The 21,572-nt window shown below is 36.4% G+C and overlaps 2 protein-coding genes and 1 pseudogene across 3 annotated transcripts; 2 read left to right on the forward strand and 1 right to left on the reverse strand.

Annotated features, from left to right (window-relative positions):
* Nucleotides 1-2,577: 2,577 nt before the first annotated feature.
* LOC126709092 (dolichol-phosphate mannose synthase subunit 2) lies at nucleotides 2,578-11,409 on the reverse strand. Of its 2 annotated transcripts, XM_050409181.1 has the most exons (4): nucleotides 11,227-11,409; nucleotides 5,913-5,948; nucleotides 3,070-3,183; nucleotides 2,578-2,923 (listed from the first exon to the last, which is right to left on the reverse strand). In XM_050409181.1, the coding sequence occupies exons 3-4, from the start codon at nucleotides 3,157-3,159 to the stop codon at nucleotides 2,771-2,773; spliced, it is 243 nt and encodes an 80-aa protein (XP_050265138.1). In that variant the 5' UTR covers nucleotides 3,160-3,183; nucleotides 5,913-5,948; nucleotides 11,227-11,409; the 3' UTR covers nucleotides 2,578-2,770. The 2 variants fall into 2 exon arrangements, with proteins under 2 accessions (XP_050265138.1, XP_050265137.1); XM_050409180.1 differs by lacking the exon at nucleotides 5,913-5,948 and having other exon boundaries at nucleotides 11,227-11,408.
* LOC126708534 (40S ribosomal protein S3-3-like) lies at nucleotides 3,391-4,373 on the forward strand (annotated as a pseudogene).
* Nucleotides 11,410-16,957: 5,548 nt separating the features above from the next.
* On the forward strand, nucleotides 16,958-17,452 carry LOC126708536 (uncharacterized). Its single transcript, XM_050408322.1, has one exon. It carries the CDS (start codon nucleotides 16,958-16,960, stop codon nucleotides 17,450-17,452), a length of 495 nt encoding a protein of 164 aa, XP_050264279.1.
* Nucleotides 17,453-21,572: the final 4,120 nt, after the last annotated feature.

Consider the following 21,572-nt stretch of genomic DNA (forward strand, 5'->3'; position numbering starts at 1 on the left):
CGTTATTCATGTCCATGAACAGTGCAAGAGGCGTTGGTAAAAAAAAAAAAAAGGCAAAAACGCAAGCATACAGAAGTGATCCAAACGGAGCTTAAAGCCCCAAAATTGGCCCTGTTTAGGTTTGTCCCTACATATAGGGTTCATGAAACCCACCCCTCCCTTTACTCTTCTTTCTTGCTTCTTCGTCCGTCCAAACAAATTGTTAGTAATCCCTTTCAAAAAAACACATAGCTTTAATAAAAACACCCAGCCACACTTTTCATCTAATGGAAGGCAACATAGAGTTTGTATTAGCTCTGGAGGTCCAATTTTGATTATGATCTTTCTCAACTCAAAAAGTCTAATTCCACAACAAGTGGCACAATTTTTGCCACAACTTACTCACGTGACGAGTTAAGAGTGGTGGAACTTTCATGTTAGGTTGGGGGTGGTAAAAGAGAATTCTCATTTTCTTTTCTTCTTCTTCTTCTTCTTCTTTTTTTTTTTTTTTTTTTTTTTCAATTACATCTTGTCCAAATCACTCATTCAACTAAAGAGAGTGTTTATTACACAGTTGTGTGGATCCATGCAAGTAATAGATTTTATCCTTCAACTAAAGCATGAGCATGCTCTTTCATTCCAGTTCCGTGAGTGTCTGTCCTTGTTAGGATTTTTGTCCCTCATTGGCATATGTCAAAAACATCTCCACTAGTGGGATGCACCACCATTAATTTGAGCCTACTCTAAATAATTTTATTCGTATATACTAGTTTTTAATCACAATCTTGTAATTTGTTAACTTTATCATTCTCAAAATGTATTGCATTCCCCCCACCCCCACCCCCCCCCCCCCCCCCCCCCCAAAAAAAAAAAAAAAAAAAAGAGAAAGAAAGAGAAGGAAAATGGGAGGAAAGAAGTGTGCAAAAAAAAAAAAAATTGCTTGCATTCCTATACCATACCATAATTTTAATATGCCCCAAGTAATTACAATAATTTAGGCTTACATTCTTTAAATTCTAATTTTATTTATTTATTGTTAAGTCATAACCTTACACTCCACTCTTTCTTATGAGAGGAGGAAATGCCACTTAAACTAGAGCTCATTAAAAACCTAAGAATAAAAAAATTTAATTCATTTTTTTTTAAATGAGAATAATTGTCAAGAAATAAATTACTTGACTTTCTGAAGACAAAAGCCAATAAAATTGCAATATAAGATGGAAAATGTTAGCTACATTGTAGAAAACCACCTAAAACCAAAATAACCTACAATCTTAAATTCTTCTTAATTCAACCTACAAATCATAACTTAATTGAAATTGAAGAATAAAATTTTACCATTACAAATCACGTAGCGAGTATAAAATTTTAATCCCAATAAAGATTTGATTTACATCCTTAACCTCATGTATCATTATGTAAAATTGTGTAACCATGCAAACGAACTGACCATGACAAAGCCCAAGAAGAGTTCAAAATTTTTTTTTTTTTGAAAGGCTAATGAATTTGATTTCTGTGAAGAGAAAGTCAAATCTACTTACATGAATAAATAACACACTATTAACAACTCTCAAGTCCTAGGGTTCCTGTCTATAAAACAAGTATATGATTCAAAAATCCTATTTTTTTGCAAATCAATCTAGTTGAAGATCACCTATTTAGGCTGATTGGGAGAAAGTTGTTAGAAAAGTTTCTATTTTATTTACCAGAAGAATTGGTTTAAAGATTCGAACATGGATTTGATTTTCCTTTTCCAGTTTCACTGTTTGCACTTTTCTAAATGAATGACAACCCAAGAGTTTCAAGGTTTGGCCAGGGGTTTAGTTATATATATTAAGAAAAGTTAAAATTTTTATTAAGATGATTAAATTTATAGTTACATCATCTATCACAATGGACTTGTACCTCTGCGAAATCCTTACCTTTTTTGTTTATTGGAAAACTTATAAATGAACCCAATGGGAGCCTACCTTCCACCCTTTCTTACAGTAGAAGGAGATGCCATTTAAGCTAAAACTTTTTGACAAAATCCTCCTATACAGGTATCTTAAATCCTAAACCAAATAAAAAATTCTTACTAACTTTATCATCCTCATTTGTCACCACTAGTTTTGCATCCTTTATCTTGTTAAGAAGTGCCCAAAAAAATCATGGAAACTAATACAGTTTCAACATGAACTATAAGAGAGAAGGGGGGGGGGGGGGGGGGGGTGAATTTTTAATTCAACAGTTACAACATTGGGGAGGGGAAGTTGAACCCGTAAATGTTCCTGTTGAAAACATCATGAGGAGCAAGTTGAGTTACAAAACTTATCAACAAATGCATACTTTCAGCACTCTATCCTAGGCAAGTAGGATGTCATTAACTAACAACGGGAGTCCATACCATAAAAAGGAGGGGGGAAATAAATTAAACTAAAGTGGTCTGTAGTGGTGTTATGTTAAGTCACTTGCATAACATGTGGTAGCAGTACCAAACAATGAGCAAAGTATGCCAAGGAATGCAGTAGTGCCATAACAACCACGGACAAATTATAGGCAACATGCAGTAAATTTGGTAATAGACTCAATTTTCCAAAATAAGTTTAGGCCCTAAGGTAATAGACTAATATATGAGCTTCTAATAGTATTAGAAATGATACAGATATACAAAACCTGCAAGTTTCAACAAATCCAAAATTAAAACACTCCTTCAGATCAGAAAATGTGTAGAGAGGTAAAAAAACAAACAAGAAAATAAGAACTCTAAGTTACTCTCAAAGATTTTTTTTTAAAGGCAGAACTAATTGTATCAAGCCTTCTTCTTTTTGGATTTGAGCATCACAAATCCAATAAATACACACAAGAAACAGATAAGCACCACACCGGCAAATAGAGGTACTAGTATGGCGTATTCTTGTGGTAGGAAATACTCGTGGATGAAGTGATCACTGTCTACAAATGGCTGAAAGATCACAAGATATGAATAAAACATCAATAGGTTACGCATACAGTATTCATTTCCTTTTTTTTTTTTTTTTTTTGGGAATTTGAAGAGGGGGCTAGGGGTTGTAAAAGGAAGAGATTAAATTAAATTGGAAGTAAACTGACCAGAATGATGACCCAGAAGGTATAATACGTGAATATGGATAAGCTGATAAAAGATAACAGAAACCCAACTGCTCTGTCTGCTAATTCCATCCTGATATTGATGGCTTTCACTACCTGTAATGCAAGTATAAAGAAGACAAATCAGCAACTGCGCACATAGTAGCTGACACTTTGATCAAACATTAACAAGTATCATAATGTGCATCACATACAAACAAGCTACCATAAACAACCCCCCTCTCCCCCCCAACCCCACTCTCCCTCTTTCCTCTTCTTCACCCACAAAAAGTATAATAACAAGAAGAGAATTCTCAGGGTTGCATGGAATCAAAGCATTGGAATTGGATATCTAGTCCCTCGGTATGTAAATGAGCTTCAAATTGAATCAAATTTGTAAGGTAGTACAAAGAAATTTCACTGCAAATGTCACAGCCCCAAACCCAACTACATGAATTTGGTGTTCAGTACTATTTCTGTCAACTTTAATATGCAAATAAAGCGCTAAAATCTCCACAATATAATCATATAAAGTAAACCCAAAGAATGACATTCACGAGTGAAAATCAAAATCCTTCACAGTTTTCGAATTGCCAGAGCACAAGCCACCTCAAGCTTAGAGCTCAGATCCCTCCACCTCTTCCTTCAAAATGGTGAAAGTTCGTAGCTGACGGAGTTTTCTACGCCGAGCTGAACAAGGTACAGACCCATGAGCTCACTGAGGACGGTTACTCCGGCGTCGACGTTAGGGTTACCCGATGCAAACCAAGATCATCATCAGAGCCGCACAAACACCAAACATTCTCAGTGAGAAGGGAAGAAGGATCAGAGCGCTGACCTAGGTGGTACAGAAAAGGTTCAAGTTTCCAGAGAACAGCATAGAGCTTTACGCTGAGAAAGTTAACAACAGAGAGCTTTGCGCTATTGCTCAGGCCAAGTCTCTCTGATACAAGCTTCTCGGAGGTCTCGCTGTAAGGAGGGCTTGCTATGGTGTACTGAGATTTGTCATGGAAAGCGAGGCAAAGGGATGTGAGGTGATTGTTAGTGGAAAGCTTGGGGCACATCGTGCAAAGGCCATGAAGTTCAAGGATGGATATGTGATTTCTTCTGGTCAGCCAGTCAATGAATATATTGACTCTGCCGTTAGACATGTTCAAGGTCAAGATAATGCTTAATTGGGATCCCCACGGCAAGATGGGCCCAAAAGTCCCTTACCTGATCTGGTCACGATCCACACTCCAAAGGAGGAGGATCATTTCCGGTCGCCTGCAGTGGCAACAGATATTGAAGTCCTCCCTATGGCGTAAAGCTTCATGGTTATTACTCTAATGAACTAGTAATCCAAGCGGTACTTTTGAGTATCTGAGTTCTGTAGTTGTTGCTTATTGCCAATATTGGGTACAAGGACTTTTAATGTGTTCTACCTTTTTTATTGTGTGGAAGATTTCAAATTTTGAATTATAGTTAATTAATCATTAAATTTGTTTCTTATTTATCCAAAAAAAAAAAAAAAACAATTAAAATCATGTAGCCCTCAAAGGTAGAAAACATAAAGAATAAAAAAAAAATTATTCAGGAATATTTCTAATTCCAACTGAAATCCTTGGACAAGAAAACTGCCTCCAGCTTCACAAGAGTACCCACAATGTGCTAAACCTCTATTGTATCAAACTTGATCTGAAAAAAAAGAAAAATATATATGTGTGTGTGTATGAAAAGGATGAGCTTAACAGCCTAGTAAGTAGAAATACAAAATATTCACAAGACTGGGTGTCTAGTAAGGACAGAGATTATACACACACACACACACTCTCGTAAGTGATTTCAGTATAACAATTTATAGTCTCTTTGTAAGAAAATAAAACTCACTTAAAAACAGATATGCCTTGAGATGCTCATGAAAAGTGTAAACAGTGATAATGACAAATAGAGATATCATAAGTTAATTAGCTCTAAATAGTAAGAACATAATTTTCAATCAGTGACATATAGAAAATTTATTATTATTTTTAAGGTAAAACTGATACGTTTAGCTACAGGTATGGGATTGAACCACATGTGAATCGAACAAATATAGACAATTCATAAGTTTACAAAATCAATATCTCGGGACTGAAGCACATATTTCACACACAGAATTTTGGTTACATTGCATCGGCTCCATTTATTGGAAACCAAAGGCCAGCAATTTAACCAATGCTGGCTAGTTACTGTCTATTGCCCTTATTCGAAGGGTCTTAAACACTGCATCAATACTAAAGGCTAACAACTTAACCCCTGTTAGCCATGGCCACACTGCATTGACTCTCTTCAATGAGATCACGAAGGCCAATAACTTAACCCCAATTGGCCAGGGTTCACCACTTTACACTATATACCTGATCCAGAGTTTCAAACCCAAAATAAGGTCCACAATATCTTAAGAAATGATTTTACAGTTGCATGATCATCAGAAGAATCATATTCATAATTTACAGGAACACTAGCACTCAAGCAAACCAATAAATAAATTTACTCTGAAACATATCAGTATGCTATGAATATCTTGTTTTGCTGCTGTCCAAGACTTTTATAAGCCTTTTGGATATTAGTTTGATCACCTTGTCACAAAGCACTAAAGTTGCTTGACCCATGTGTGATTTAGGAAAATATCCAGTGGCACTTTGAATACTTGGGTATGTAAAATAACTTTCAAAGAAAAACTTTTTTTTCTAGAAAAAGCAGACAGAAAAATCATAATGTCAAAAAATAAATTTTTTTTGATAAGTTCATTATGTCAAAATAATTTTCTAGAAAGATCATATATATGGTGGAGAACAAAGAGCATAATGTGCATAACCACTTACATTACTTAAGTTCCTTCAAAAGTCCAACTGTGATGCCTACCAAGAAGTCGAAAAACAATTGCTTAATGATCCACCACAAGAGATATAAATTCTATCGCGCTATCACAAACTAATTTAAGAGAATAACCCCATGAAACTACCATAGACTAGCACTCAAAATCAACTAACCTTCCTTACTACTATGTGGGGTTAACTAGATGACCCTTAGCTCACAGTTTAGAAATTCCTAGGATTCCCAACTTCTAGACATTATCAAATTCTAAGTTAGCTCAACGTCACAAGGACATTACAAATGCTCATACAAGAACCAAACAAGTTTAAGTGATATTGTGAGATAATGAAACCATAATGTCATAGGACATTTTTATTTTTTTTTTGATAAGTAATAAAGAATTATTGATATCAAAGAAAGAGACACCCAAATACACAGGGAGTATACAAGGGTATACCATCAAATACAGAAATTACATAAATCAAGAATAGAAAAGAAAGAATGGATTCTCAATACTGACAACTAATCCATTAAGGTTCTAAAAAAGAATAACTTGAGATCTGGCATAGTTCTCTCATCATCTTCAAAACACCTGCTATTTCTTTTTTTCCAAAGACACTACATCAAACAATGGGGAACTATTCATATGTGACCATTTCGATGACGACCAAACCGACCTAGCCAGCAAGCTAGAAGCTCAACAATAGACTTTGGCATAACCTAACTTACTCCAAAAAAACCCAAAACCATAGACCACAGATCCGTAGCAACCAGGCAATGAAGTAAGAGATGGTCAACTAATTTACCATTACACTTGCACATAAAACACTAATCCATAATCCATACCTTTTTTTCCTTACATTGTCAATTGCCAAACTTTCCCCCAAGGCAGCAGTCCATACAAAAAAAGCCACTCGTGAAGGGACCTTCTGCTTCCATATACCTTTCCAAGGAAAAATATTATCACTAGGGTCAACTAAAAGATGGTAATAAGAACTAACCAAAAATCCCTTAATCCTATTTGGTTTCCAACACATCTTATCCTCCCCAATCCCCTTAAAAATGTGCCGTAAATAGTATCCATGAAGCTCAACAATGCCTCCAATTCCCAATCATGAACAACCCTTAAAAAATGTACATCCCGATGAAGGACCCCATTGGTGAACTTCATAAGCTTGCAAATCCTAAATAATTTAGGATAGCAAACAACAAGAGAAGTCTCTCCACACCACTAAATAATTCGGGATAGCAAACAGCAAGAGAAGTCTCTCCACACCACCAATCTTGCCAAAACTTCACTCTCGACCCATCACCAACGTCATACAAAATATAAAGAGACAAAGAAAGCCAACCCCATCTAATATTTTTCCACGAATTCACACCATAGGGACCAGAAACTGAACTAGTACACCAGTCACCCCATTCACATCCATACTTCATCTCTATCACTTGTCACCAAAGAGCATCCCTCTCAAGCCCAAATCTCCACAACCACTTCCCTAGTAAGGTTTCATTAAAAAGTCTCAAATTCCTAATCCCCAAACCACGTGAAGAAAGTGGAGCACAAACAGTAGCCCATTTAACTAGGTGAAATTTGGGCTCATCCCCTAGGCAACCCCATAAAAGTTCCGTTGAAGTTTTGCAATCTGGTAAGCCACATAAGCAGGGATAGGAAATAAGGAGTGAAAATAAGTAGGTAGATTCAATAGAGTTCTTTTAATTAAAGTAACTCTACCTCCCTTGGATAAGTACAATTGTTTCCATCCCGCCAATCTCCTTTCCATCTTCTCCAAAATTGGATTCCATATTGTCTTCTCCTTGAATTTTGCACCCAAAGGAAGCCCCAAATATTTCATAGGAAGAGAACCTTGCTTATAGACCAGAACATTTACCAATAACTCAATGTTATGAACCGCTCCCATAGGCACCATTGTTATGTACACATTATACTCTTGGTTTGCTAACAGAAGGCCATGACCATTGTTGATAAGTAACTAGCTCATAATTTTATTTATTTTGGGACCTTCAGTAGATGACGAGAATGTGTATTAGGTCACTTTTATCAAACATTGTAATCAAGCACCGATTCTAGTAATCAAACCTTATAAATTTCTAGACCTAAGATCTTCAAAGAATAATCAATGTAATATACAAGACCACTTAAAATTAAGAGTGCAACCATCAGGTCATAAACCTGAATATCCTACAGGAGGCTAAGGGTGATAAGGCTCCCGGTCCAGATGGTTTTACTATGGCTTTCTTTCAAAAATGTTGGTGTGTTCTTGAGAAGGAGATTTTGGCTTTTTTTGCAGACTTTCACAAAGAATGTATCTTTGAAAAATCACTCAATGCCACCTTTCTATGTTTGATACCCAAGAAGCTTAGTGCAGTCAATATTAGAGATTTCCGCCCAATTAGCCTGGTGGGTAGTTTGTACAAGCTACTTTCAAAGGTTTTGGCACATAGACTGCGTTGTGTGTTGGATAAACTTATTTCCAACTCCCAAAATTCTTTTGTTGGGGGAAGACAGATACTTGACTCTGTTCTTATTGCAAATGAATGCTTGGATAGTAGATTGAAGAGTGGTATTTCGGGTGTGATTATTAAATTGGATATTGAGAAGGCTTATGACCATGTGAGTTGGAGTGTCCTATTTTACCTTATGGAGAGGATGGGTTTTGGGGAGAAGTGGGGGAGATGGATGAAGATGTGTATTTCTACTGCTCGTTTTTCTGTCCTTATTAATGGGTCTCCTGTTGGTTTCTTTGGTAGCTCTCGTGGTCTTTGCCAAGGGGATCCTTTATCTCCACTCCTATTCTTATTGGTAATGGAGGTATTGAGCAGGTTGTTGAAAAGGACAGAAGATGGAGGCTTTATCAGTGGTTTCCAAGCAAATCCCAATACACATGGAGGTTTGCATATTTCTCATCTTTTGTTTGCTGATGATACTATTCTCTTTTGTGATGCATCAAAGGAACAATTATTACATATTTGTATGGTTCTAATTTTCTTTGAAGCTATCACAAGACTGAAAGTAAATGTTGGCAAGAGTGAGATTGTGCCGGTTGGTGAGGTTGGGAACTTGGATGCTTAGCTCGTATCTTATGTTGTAAGGTAGGCTGTTTACCCATGTCTTATTTGGGGATGCCTTTGGGGGCACATTATAAGGATTCCTCAATTTGGAACCCTATCATTGAAAGGATGGAAAAAAAGTTTGCAGGTTGGAAGCAGTTATATTTGTCAAAAGGAGGAAGACTTACTTTATTGAAGAGTACTTTATCAAGTCTCCCTACTTATTATTTATCTTTGTTCACTATCCCACAACATGTGGCGGACAGATTAGAGAAAATTCAGAGGGATTTCCTTTGGGGGAGATCTAATGAGGTCTTTAAATTCTCACTTGTTGCTTGGGAGAAAGTTGTGTGGCCAGTGGAATCTGGTGGCTTGGGCATCCGGAAAATTGGGCTGTTTAACCAAGCTTTGCTTGGGAAGTGGCTCTGGAGATTTGGAAATGAGGTCACACGGTTATGGAGGCAGGTTATAGCTTCCAAATATGGGGAGGCCAGTGGGGGATGGTGTACTAGAGTTGTTAGAGGGACTCATGATTGTGGTATGTGGAAGAACATTAGGAAGGGGGCTGAGAGTTTCTTTGGTCATGTGTTGTATGCGGCAGGAGAGGGTTTTCGTATCAGATTCTGGCACGACCCTTGGAGTAGCCCTACTGCCTTGAAAGATTTAGATTCAGCACTGTTTGCTATTGCGGTGAACAAGGAAGCTATGATATCAGAAATGGTTGATTATGATTCGGATGGGGGTGGTAGAAGCTGGAACTTATGTTTCCGTCGTGCATTTCAAGACTGGGAGACAGGGATCTTTTATGATTTCTTTGCGTATATCTCTTCTAAGTTACCTAGGGGGGGTGATGATACCATGATATGGCAATTGAATCGTAGTGGTGTTTTTGATGTGTGCTCTTTCTGTAATTCATTGCTAGCAGCTCCAGTGGTGTCTTTTCCTTGGAAGAGCATTTGGTGTGTTAAGGTACCTAAAAGGGTGGCTTTCTTCTTATGGACAGCTGCTAGGGGTGGGCTTCTTACTATAGAAAACCTCGTTAAGAAGACATTACCTCTTGTGAATTGGTGCTGCCTTTGTCGAGGTGAAGAGGAAACTGTGGATCATTTATTGATCCATTGTAAGTATGCTTATACTTTGTGGAGTGAAGTCCTTCGTTTGTTTGGGGTTCAGTGGGTGATGCCGAAGAATGTTGTTTCTCTTCTTACTGCATGGTGGAATTGGTTGGGGAGTCACACTTCAAAAGTGTGGAATATGGTTCCAACTTGTATTATGTGGTTAATTTGGAAGGAGCGCAATGCCTGTACTTTTGAGGAAACCGAGAGACTTGTAGACTGTGTGAAGTCTTTGCTACTTAGGACTTTGTTTGAGTGGTCCCGGGTTTGGGGGTTTACGCATTGTCACTCTTTGTTTGATTTCCTTAATTCTGTTAGCCTTTCTGTTTGATTGGTTTGTATTCTTTTTAGTGCAGTGAGTTTACTATCGTAAATTCATTGTGCTTTTTTATCAATAAAACTGTTATTATCTATCAAAAAAAAAAAATTTCATGAGTGTCCTTGCCTCTCTAAATTCTAAGTTTTTTTTTTTTTTTAAAAAAGGTAAAATGTACTCACCAAATGGGTTTTGAACTCACGACCTTACCCTCGACCCATTTGAACAAGAGCCCATTAAAATCCTAAGCACAAACATTATAAATTTTTTTATAAAAAAAATTGAGATTCTGTTAAGAAATAAATTACTTTCAGCAGAGTCTAGTTTCTGAAGACAAAAAGCCCATAAAATTGAAATATGAGATAGAAAATATTAGGTGCATTATAAGAGTAAAAGACCACCTCAAAACACAATAAACTACAATCTTAAATTCTTCAAAGCTTTTATCTATGGTAGAAGAACTTCAACTTGCAAATCACAGGGCCGGCCCTTCCCTTAGGCGAGTTAGGCAATTGCCTAAGGCCCCCAAGTGGAAGGGGGCCCCAAAATTTTAGAAAAGAACCAACCGGGTAGTAGAGGAAAAAAAAAAAATATATATATATATATATATTTAGTTTCAAATGAATTACAAAAATAATCTGGCACATCCTTTTAACCAAAAAAAACAAAAATTTTGGTAAATCCTATTAAACATTGGTTCTAAACAAAATCATTGACCAAAAATCAACCAGATAAACTACAAATCCGATCTAAGAGATTAACCACAAAACAATCACAAATCAAAACAAATAAATCCACTCAAAACCCTAAAAATTTTACCTTTCTCTCTAGTCTCTGCTCTCCGCCTCTCTCTAGTCTCCAGTCTCCAGCTGAACCGCCTCAGCCTCTCTCTGATTCTCTGCTCTCCGCCTCTCTCAAGTCTCAACTGCTCACCTCACCTCACCGTATCAGGTTCTGAGGTTCAGGAATCAGGTATAAAATTATAATAAATATTTGGGCTTTTATTTGTTAAGAACTTAAGATAACTTTGTTTGTTTGGGCCCTCCCTGGCTGGTTTTGTAACTTGTTTATCACTTATCAGTTTATCATTATGGCTGCCTGGACCCTCCCTGGACTGGGCGTTAAGTTTGGGCCTTCAAGGTTTTTTTTTTTTTTTTTTTTTTTTTTTTTTTTTTTTATTTATTAATTTATTATTTTTTAAAGTCTGCATTTTTTTTTTTTTTTAGTTATAGATAGGATTTGTTTTTTGTTTGTTTGTTTATTTTTTTTATTATTATTTTTTTTTTGGTGGGTGGGCCTTATTAATAAGTCTTGTGTCAGTGTTATGGCTGTGCTTAAATTTTTGTTATGCTTGTACTTAATTTTTTTTTCAATTTATGTTGGTTGAGATTGCTAAAAACTTGTTATTATTCAGTGAAACTACAACAATACTTTTTATATAAATCAAGTTCTATTTCTCATTTGCTCTACACTTGAAAGTTATTTTTTTATTTTAGTCTTTATAAATATATTGTTTGATTAGAAATGTCTACTAGAAAATATATATCTGGATATGAAAAACTTAAAAAAAGAAGAAAAATTAATTGAGTCTAAAAAAGGATCAATGGATAAATTTGTTATTAATAATAAACAAAATATAACACAAAATTTAGATGAAAATATCACAAATGAGCAAGAAATTCACCAAAATAATTTAGAAGAAGATGATGTTCAATTTTGCAATACAACAAATCTTGATAATGAATTTCAAAATAATTTAGAAGAAAATGAAAATAATTATGAAAAATATAATATAAAAATATTAAATAAACATTAATTTAATTAACATATAAGTATAAAAAAAGGCCCAATTTTTAGTTCTCACCTTAAGACCCAAAATGTCTAGGGTCACCCCTATTTCCCTCTCATCCTCTCTCTTACTCAACCCACGTCACACCGTGCTCCATGGCTGATCACCAAGCTCTCCTTTTAAACCTCTATGGTCGGAGCTTTTTAAGCTCATCACCTCTAATCATGCATCACTACTGAAACCCAGCCAAAATCAAATCACGACCACCACCATGGCCAAAACCCAGAAGCCCACCAAATCACAAATTAAATCACACCCACCGAAATCAAAACACAAAACCCACAAAACAACCAAAATCACAAAATGAAAACACTGAAAGTGAACCCACCATTAAAAAAATATATATTGGTTTTGTTATTATATTTTAGAAGGATAATCATCTTGTTGAACTAATTTTAGATCCAAATTAATCAAACAAATAAATAAATAAACAAAAATCACACACCATAATCTGGTGAAGTCTCGTGAGCCACAATTTCACCTAAATGGATCGTCTGAGTTGAGAGGAAGAGATTTTCATAGTTTTTTGCTCGGCAGCACAATCTTCGATTTCCTTTCTTAATGTGGCTTTCGCTCGCTCCTCTCCTGTCAGCCTAGACGACGTATAAAGAGAAATAAAAGGAAGAAGAACAAAGCACCGCATAAAAAAGAAGAAAAGAAAAATAGTGAGAGAAGAAAGACGAACTGAGATCAGGTGCACTGTCGCAGGTATTTTTTTTATACATTTTTTACTCTTTTTTTTAAAAAAACTTTTTAACTCTCTTTTAATATATTTTATTTAATGGTTGAGATTGAAAGTTGTTTTTTCAACTTTTAATCTCAGCCATTAATTATAATTGCATCAGGGTATTGCACTTGAATCTGAAAAAGACAAAGAGATCTACAAATACACATACACATACAAATACACATACACATACATAAGCACGCATAAACACATACATACAAATAAACATACATAAATATAACCACGCATAAACACATACACATATACATACATAAGCACACATACACACATAAGCACACATACACACACATACATAAACATACACATACACATATACATACACATACAAATACACATAAACATATACACACATACACATAAATATACATATACATAAACATAAACACACATACACAAAAACACGTATAAACTCAAATAAACGTAAACATACACACACATAAACTTAAATATAAACATAAACACACATAAAAACTCGATTTAGCACACTAAAGTAACTAACGAAATTATTTGAGGATTGGTGTTAATTTGCAATTTTTTCTAGTCTATATGAAGGTTTAATTTTTTTTCAGTCTGTATGTGTGTTTATGTCTATGTATGTTTATGTTTATGTGTGTGTGTTTATGTGTATGTGTGTTTATATTTGTTTGTTTTTGTTTATGTTTGTTTATGCGTGTTTATGTGTATGTGTGTTTATGTTTGTTTGTTTTTGTGTATGTTTGTTTGTGTTTGTGTTTGTGTTCGTGTTCATGTATGTTTATGTAAATACGTGTTTATGTTTATATTTATGTTTATAAATATAAATATATATAAACATACACACATACATAAACATACACACGTACATACACATTCATACACATACACATTCATAAACATACACAAATATATAAACATACATAAATATAAATGAACATAAACATAAACACACATACACATAAACATAAACATAAACATACACATACACACACATAAACATACACATATACATACACATACACATACACACTCATACACATACACATACACATACACATACATAAATACACATACACATACACATATATTTCTAATTCTCGCCTTAGGCCCCAAAATGTCTAGGGCCGCCTCTGGCAAATCACAGCTTAATTGAAAGTGAAAAATACAGTTTCACAACAGCAAATCACAACGAAAGGCACGAGAATTTGAATTCCTGTGAAAGAAAGTCAAATCTAATTACGTGAATGAATAACACACTACTTAAAACTCTCAAGACCTAGGCTTTACAGCTATAAAATAAAGAAATTCTTGACAAACAAAATCCTAATTTTATGTAAATCAAATTACCAGAAAAGGGAGATGAAGATTACCTGTTAGGCCGGTTCAGCGAAAGTTGATGGAAAAATGTTTATATTTCGTTTACTGGAGGAATTGGTTTGAAGACTTTAACATGGATTTGGCTTTCCTTTTCCTGTTTCACTATTCCCACTTTCCCGAATAATGATAATTGATAATAAAGATGTTATTCGGGTTAACAATATCAACCCGAGAACATCGGGTTTGGGCATGAGCTTGGTTTTTTTTTCTAGATTTTTTTTTTTTTTTTAAGAAAATAAAATTTTAAGTTAAGAGCAAAACATTGTAGTTTTAGTAATTTAACGGGTAACAGTAGATGGCAAGACAACGGAAGTTTGAATTTTGATGTTTTGAAAGTTAAATGACTAAAATGAAATAAGATAAATTTAGAAGATTGAAATAAAAATTAGTGAAATTTAGAGAATGAATTTAGAAATTTGGCCTATAATCAAAGTGCTTGGTCCTTAAAATATGAGTAATAAACTTTCTAATGTAAGAATGTTTAGGTGGGCAATTTTTTTAAAATTTTTTTTTTTAAAGTATTAGAACCTATCTTTTTAAAAAATTCATATAACTATTTAAAAAAAAAAAACACTCACATCAAATTATTTATTTTAAACTCTATTTCATTTTAATATCAATTTTTTTATTCTTTAATTGTTTCTATTCCATCACACACAACAACCACTATCCACTCTCTTCATTTGTCTTTAGAATACATAAAGAAAGAATAAAATATTAAATACAAAATTAATAGTGCTAGTGTAAATTTACACAATTATTATAGTAAATTTGCAAATTTACATATCTTTAGCTTGACTGATAGAGTGATTTTGGGGGTAGATGTGTAAAATTAAGCCATTTTTCTATTTTGCATTATATGATACAAATGCTCTAAATTAATTAAATAAAATAACATAAATCCTAATAGGTTCTATTCTATTAATTTTTTTGGCCACAAATGAATGAGATATTAAGTTTTAGTCTCTTAGCTAAAAATTTGGAGTCATCCATAAAAATTGACTCTTAAAAGGATGGAGGATGACAACATGTTTTTTTTTTTTAAAAACCTTAGTTTCAAAATTTAATAAAATAACTATCACTGCGGGATGTGGTTTAGAGGTAGGAGTCTTTATATCACTTCACATGAAGATTGGCAGGAGGTGAGTGATTTGAGTAATAGCGCTTCAACAAATGTGTTATGTCAATGATTAATACATGTGGTATAACTCATTGTTGTCACGTTGTGCGGAGTCGATGAGTTCATAGCGAAGACCCCTGTTTTTTATTCAAGAAACAATATATATATATATATATATATTAAACTTGATTGATGATGGCAATATGTTTCATTTAGATATATATTTTTAATATCTTGTATGCAATGTTTGACAGTTTGACGGATTTGGTGCCACCTATACAAATGTGTGAGTCATCTTCCTAATAAGTACAAGAAGGATTAGGGAGGACTACTTCAACAGTCCTCCGATGGATCTAATAGTTTCTTGTGTTTTGAATGAATTATACTTTTAATCCTAAAATAAAGCTTTTATTTCCATACAATTGGAAAACAAACCGTGAGATGCAATTTATTTTTTTAAATACTAGGTACGTATGCAAACTTTATGCATACATTACACATGTATACTAATTATTGGTTAAAATCTTATCTTCTTTTTCTTTTCTTTTTTGTGGTAAAAATGGGAGTGTTATTTAGTAATAAAGGGTTTATACAACAACAAGCTTATAGGCCTCTAAAGGACACATTCTGCTAGTCCCAAGTTGCTTCATATCCCACACAAAAGTTGGATAAACAAAATTTGGGCATAAGTCGTAACTTCCAAAATGCTCTGTTGCTATCGACCCCTTTTTGCTAGTGTATCCGCACATCTGTTAGTCTCACAGTATATGTGAAGTAGATAGATGGTCCATGCTCGTGCCATAAAATTCCAGCAATCAAAAATTAAAGGTACAACATCCGGTGGTAATACACTATCATTGGTTAGCCAATTTTTAGTATAGTAATAGAATCAATTTCTAAAAAAATAAATTTAAACCCCATATCACATGCAAACGAAAGTCCCTGTTAAACTGACCATATCTCATCCATGTTATTAGTAGCTAGTAAAATCTTATCTTAAGGTTGGCTCAAGGCTACTTCATGTTCTTAACGTGAGGATATCTTGAGGATGTTGTATGGCTTCATGTTTAAGAATTTTTTTTTTTAGAATCGTGTTTAAGAATTAAAGGGTTGGCAATGCCTCAAGGACGATACTTTTAGAATCATGTTTAAGGATTGTAGTTATATAGCAAAAGTGGAATGAAAGAAGGGAAAACTAAAAAAAAAAAAGCTAAGTATCAGTGCTAAAAGATTATGTAATCTATTTCAAAAAAAAAAAAATTGGTTATCTGGAATTTATTACAGAAAACTAAAGAATTATGGCACTCCTACGGTAGTGCCTACAATAAGTTGTACGCAAGAAAAAAGTCGTTTTTTCTCTCCTCTCAGTAGGAGCTTTCTCTCTCGTCTAACAAGCTTTACCTCCCTTAGATTTTTTCTGAGGGTTTGCTTTCTTTTTTGAAGAGTTTTACTGGGGATCAATCACTTTCAAAAAGGACGGATGGTAGACGACGTGATAAACGGTTTGGAAAACATGAAATTAACTACAGAAGAGGAAGAAGTGATAGAGATTTCAGATGAGGGAATAAAGGACGAGATAGAGAGTTGCACCCAGAGCTTGATAGGAAAATTTCTAACGTGCAAATCCGTTAACAAAAGGGCGGCTATCTCCATGCTGAAGAAGGCCTGGGGACTTGAGGATCGAGTTCAGTTCGTGGAGGTGGGTTCAAATCTTCTCCAATTCAAATTCCAAGAAAAGTTTGATATGGAGAGGATACTCAGAAGTGGGCCTTGGACTTTTGATAACCAGGCACTCTTGCTAACTAGATGGAGGAAGGGTATGACGGTGAGGAATGTGAAGTTTGACTCGATCTCTATGTGGGTCCAAATATGGGATGCCCCGTTTGATATGACATCTCCCATGGTGGCTAAAGCGGTGGGGAGTAAAATAGGTATAGTGGAAGAGGTTGAGAAGAAGTTGAAACATGAAGCCTAGAAGTTGTTCATGAAAGTGAGAGTATCTATTCCACTCTCTAAATCGATTCGACAGGGTGGTTTTATTGCAGGTTCGGATGGAGTGAGGTCTTGGGTAAACTTTAAGTACAAACGAATGCCATTGTTTTGCCATTATTGTGGCTTACTAGGGCACGACACCAAGCACTGCGCAAGCTTCTACGCTGCGTCGAAGAACGTGGGAGAGGTAGAGTGTCCGTATGGTGAATGGCTGAAGGTCGGGGGACTACGTACAGGTTCTCTAGTAAAACAGGGGTCGTCGAGCTCTGTTCTGAGTAACAAAAACAGGGGTCCGATAAACTTTCAAGATTGTACCGGTGAGGCGTCACAGTTTTCGGCGGCGCAAGGGATAGTTCCAGTTTGGGCCGGCAAAGCCCACGGCCAAATGGACCAGAATTCCTCGGATGGACTGTGGGCTAGAAAAGGGAGACGAGGTTAAATCCTTTCCAATTTTGGGGAAGAGAGGATCGGCCCAGTTGGTGGGAGAGGAAGATGTAGAAAAGAACGTGAAACAGGGGGTGAAACGAGGGAAACTCCAAGATGATAATTTATCAATCTCAACGGCAGGGGTGCTTGATCACCCTTGCTGATCACAATGAAGCTGCTGAGCTGGAACTGCCAAGTGCTTGGGAACCCTTGGACAGTTCGAAGCCTTCACAAAATAGTGAAGGATCAAGCTCCCAATATTTGTTTCCTCATGGAAACAAGGCTGGACAAGAAAGGTTATAAGAAACACTGTAAGGACCTGCCTTTTCCCAATCAACTCATAGTGAAAAACCCGAACTCTGGAGGCGGTTTAGTTCTGATCTGGAAGCATGGTGTGGACGTGGATGTTATTAACTTTACACAAAACCATATTTTAGCAAGGGTGAGGGAGGAGGACGGTTTTGTGTGGTACATGACTGGATTTTATGGTTGGCCAGAGACTTCGCAGAAATCCAAGTCGTGGGCATTACTCCATCACTTGATGTCTTTCATGGAGGGTCCTTGGATGTGCATAGGGGATTTTAACGCCATTTTGCATTCTCATGAGAAACAGAGTGCTCGGGCACCTCCATACAGCCAAATGGATGAGTTCAAGGCAGCCTTGGAACAGTGCCACCTAACTGATTTAGGGATTGTTAGGTATCCTTTCACTTGGAACAACAAACGTCCAGGTTTGGCCAACACCAGGCAGTGCTTAGATCGTGCAGTAGCAACAAAGAGTTGGAAAATGAAATTTTCAGCAAGTGTTGTTAATCATCTTCTTTCACATGCTTTTGACCATGCACCAATACTTTTGCAAATCAGAACCCCTAGAAGCAGATGTGCAAGGGATCCAAGACCTTTCAAGTTTGAAGAGTCGTGGTTACTGTGGGAGGAATGTGAAGCAATGGTTCATGAGGCTTGGACGAAACCGGTTAGAATGTGCTCGGGTTTGAACTGGATAAAGGAGAGAATCTCAATTTGTGGTATGGACTTGCATGCGTGGGGCTCCACTAGAACCCACCTTGATACAAAGAGAATCAAAGCACTCCAAAAACGGGTGGAAGACCTCAACAAGGGAGAGACAACAAATGACAGTAAGGCTGAATTCTTAGCAATCAGTAAGGAGCTAGATGATCTGTTAATGAAGCAAGAGATTTACTGGGCACAACGATCAAGGATTTCATGGCTAAAGCATGGGGATAAGAACATGAAATTTTTTCACTCTAAGGCATCAAATAGAAGAAGGAGAAATTTGATTCAAGGGATAAGAACACAAGACAATAGGTGGGTGGAGGACATATCAGATATTGGTCAGGTAGCCACCAGTTATTTTGAGAGGATGTTTACAGCAGGTACATGTGACCGGGTGGAGGAGTGTTTGAATGCCGTTCAACAAAAAGTCACTGATGATATGAAGGAGATTCTGACCAGGGAATACAGTGTGGATGAGATCAAAGCAGCGTTGTTCCAAATGGGACCAACAAAGGCTCTTGGACCCGACGGTATGGATGCACTTTTTTACCAAAAAATTTGGAATATTGTTGGTGATGAGGTTGTTGTAGCGGTATTATATTTTCTAAATTTTGGAAATATGGACCCTGATGTGAATTATACCCATATTATTCTTATCCCAAAAATTAAATCCCTAGAAAAAATGTTTGATTATAGACCTATCAGCCTTGTAATGTCATCTATAAAATTATTTCTAAAGTCTTAGCCAACAGACTAAAACAAATACTTTCCCAGATAATCTCTCCTACTCAGAGTGCTTTTGTTCCCAGCCGCCTTATAATTGATAATATATTGGTTGCTTATGAATGTTTACATGCCATGCATTGTCGTAAAAAAGGCAAAAAAGGCTCTCTTGCACTGAAACTGGACATTAGTAAAGCTTATGATAGGGTTGAGTGGGCTTTTCTCAAAGGCATTATGGAGAAGATGGGGTTTCCTAAGATTTGGATTGATCGGGTCATGTCTTGTGTTACCACTCCTTCTTTTTCTATATGCATTAATGGTAAACCTTTTGGTAATATCTCACCATCTAGGAGGATCCGATAAGAAGACCCATTATCTCCTTATTTGTTTCTCCTATGTGCAGAGGGTTTTACTTCACTTCTAGCCAAAACTGAGACGGAGGGGCAGATTCATGGGATGTCCATTTGCAGAAGTGCTCCTTGTATTTCTAATCTTCTATTTGCAGATGATTCTCTAGTATTTTGCCAGGCAAACCAAGGAGAGGTGCAGGTGTTGATGGAGATCTTGGACTTGTATGCTTCGGCTTCAGGGCAATGCATAAATTTGGAAAAGTTTTCCATTTATTTTAGCAGCAATACTGAAGCAAGGCATAGGGAAGAGATTAAGACCATTTTAGGGGTACAGGAAGTCGCAAGATTTGAATCTTATTTGGGGTTACCAACCTTGATTGGTAGATCTAAATACCAAACTTTCTCCTTTCTCAAGGATAGAATTTGGAAAAAGCTTCAGGGTTGGAAGGGTAAACTGTTGTTGAGGGCGGGAAGGAGGTACTTATAAAAGCTGTAGCTCAATCTATTCCCACATACACTATGGGGGTTTTTCTTTTACCTTTAAAGCTCTGTAATGAATTCAATGCCATGTGTGCTCGATCTGGTGGGGTCAGGTGGGTAATGAAAGGAAGATCCATTGGAAGAGTTGGGATTCGATGTCTAAGCCAAAGAGGGAAGGAAGCATGGGATTTAGGGACATTCGGTGCTTTAACTTGGCAATGCTTGCCAAGCAAGGTTGGAGGCTGATCCAGGATACAAGTTCATTGGTATATGCTTGCTTCAACGCTAGGTACTTTCCAAGGTGCAGTTTCTTGGAGGCAAAGGATGCCCCCAACAGCTCGTATGTTTGGAAAAGCATTCTAGCTGCTCAAGAAATCCTAAAACGTGGATGTTGTTGGAGGGTGGGAACTGGAGCTGATATTAGAGTTATGACAGATAAGTGGATACTGAATCACCCTGCTAACATGGTGATTTACCAACCACAGGAGGTAAAATGGGAATAGAGGGTGGTGGAACTTATTGACTGGAATGTTGGTGCTTGGGATAGAAACTTGATAGAGACGAAATTCCATAAAGAAGATGCTGATGCAATCCTTAGAATCCCACTTAGTAGAAGATTCGTGGCTGACTCTATCTTTTGGCTCCTCAACAGAGATGGGGACTATTCTGTAAGTCAGGTTATAGGGTAGCATGCAAAGTCAGGAAGGAAGCGAGCATGCAGGGGGAAAGCTCAATGGTAGGAGATAGTGAGTTGGTGTGGAAAAAGATATGGCAGATGCACATTCCAAATAAAATAAAAGTTTTCGTGTGGCGGGCTTGTCATGGTATTCTACCTACCCGTAACAACTTGCTCCGAAAACATGTAGTTGAAGATAGTACCTGTGTACTCTGTAAACGAACCAGTGAAACAGAGCTGCATGTGTTGTGGGAATGTGGCGTGGCTCAGGACATATGGGCTGGGAGCATGAGGAAGTTATAGAAAGGAAAGGGTGGCCAACTCGATTTTTTGCACTTGGTGGAGGAATTAATGGTGAAGCTGTCTTGGGAGGAGTTGGAGTTGTTCTTCGTACAAGCTTGGCTCATATGGACACAGCGCAATACAGTGACGTT

Source organism: Quercus robur, chromosome 12 (assembly GCF_932294415.1).
Source record: "Quercus robur chromosome 12, dhQueRobu3.1, whole genome shotgun sequence".
NCBI lineage: Eukaryota > Viridiplantae > Streptophyta > Magnoliopsida > Fagales > Fagaceae > Quercus > Quercus robur.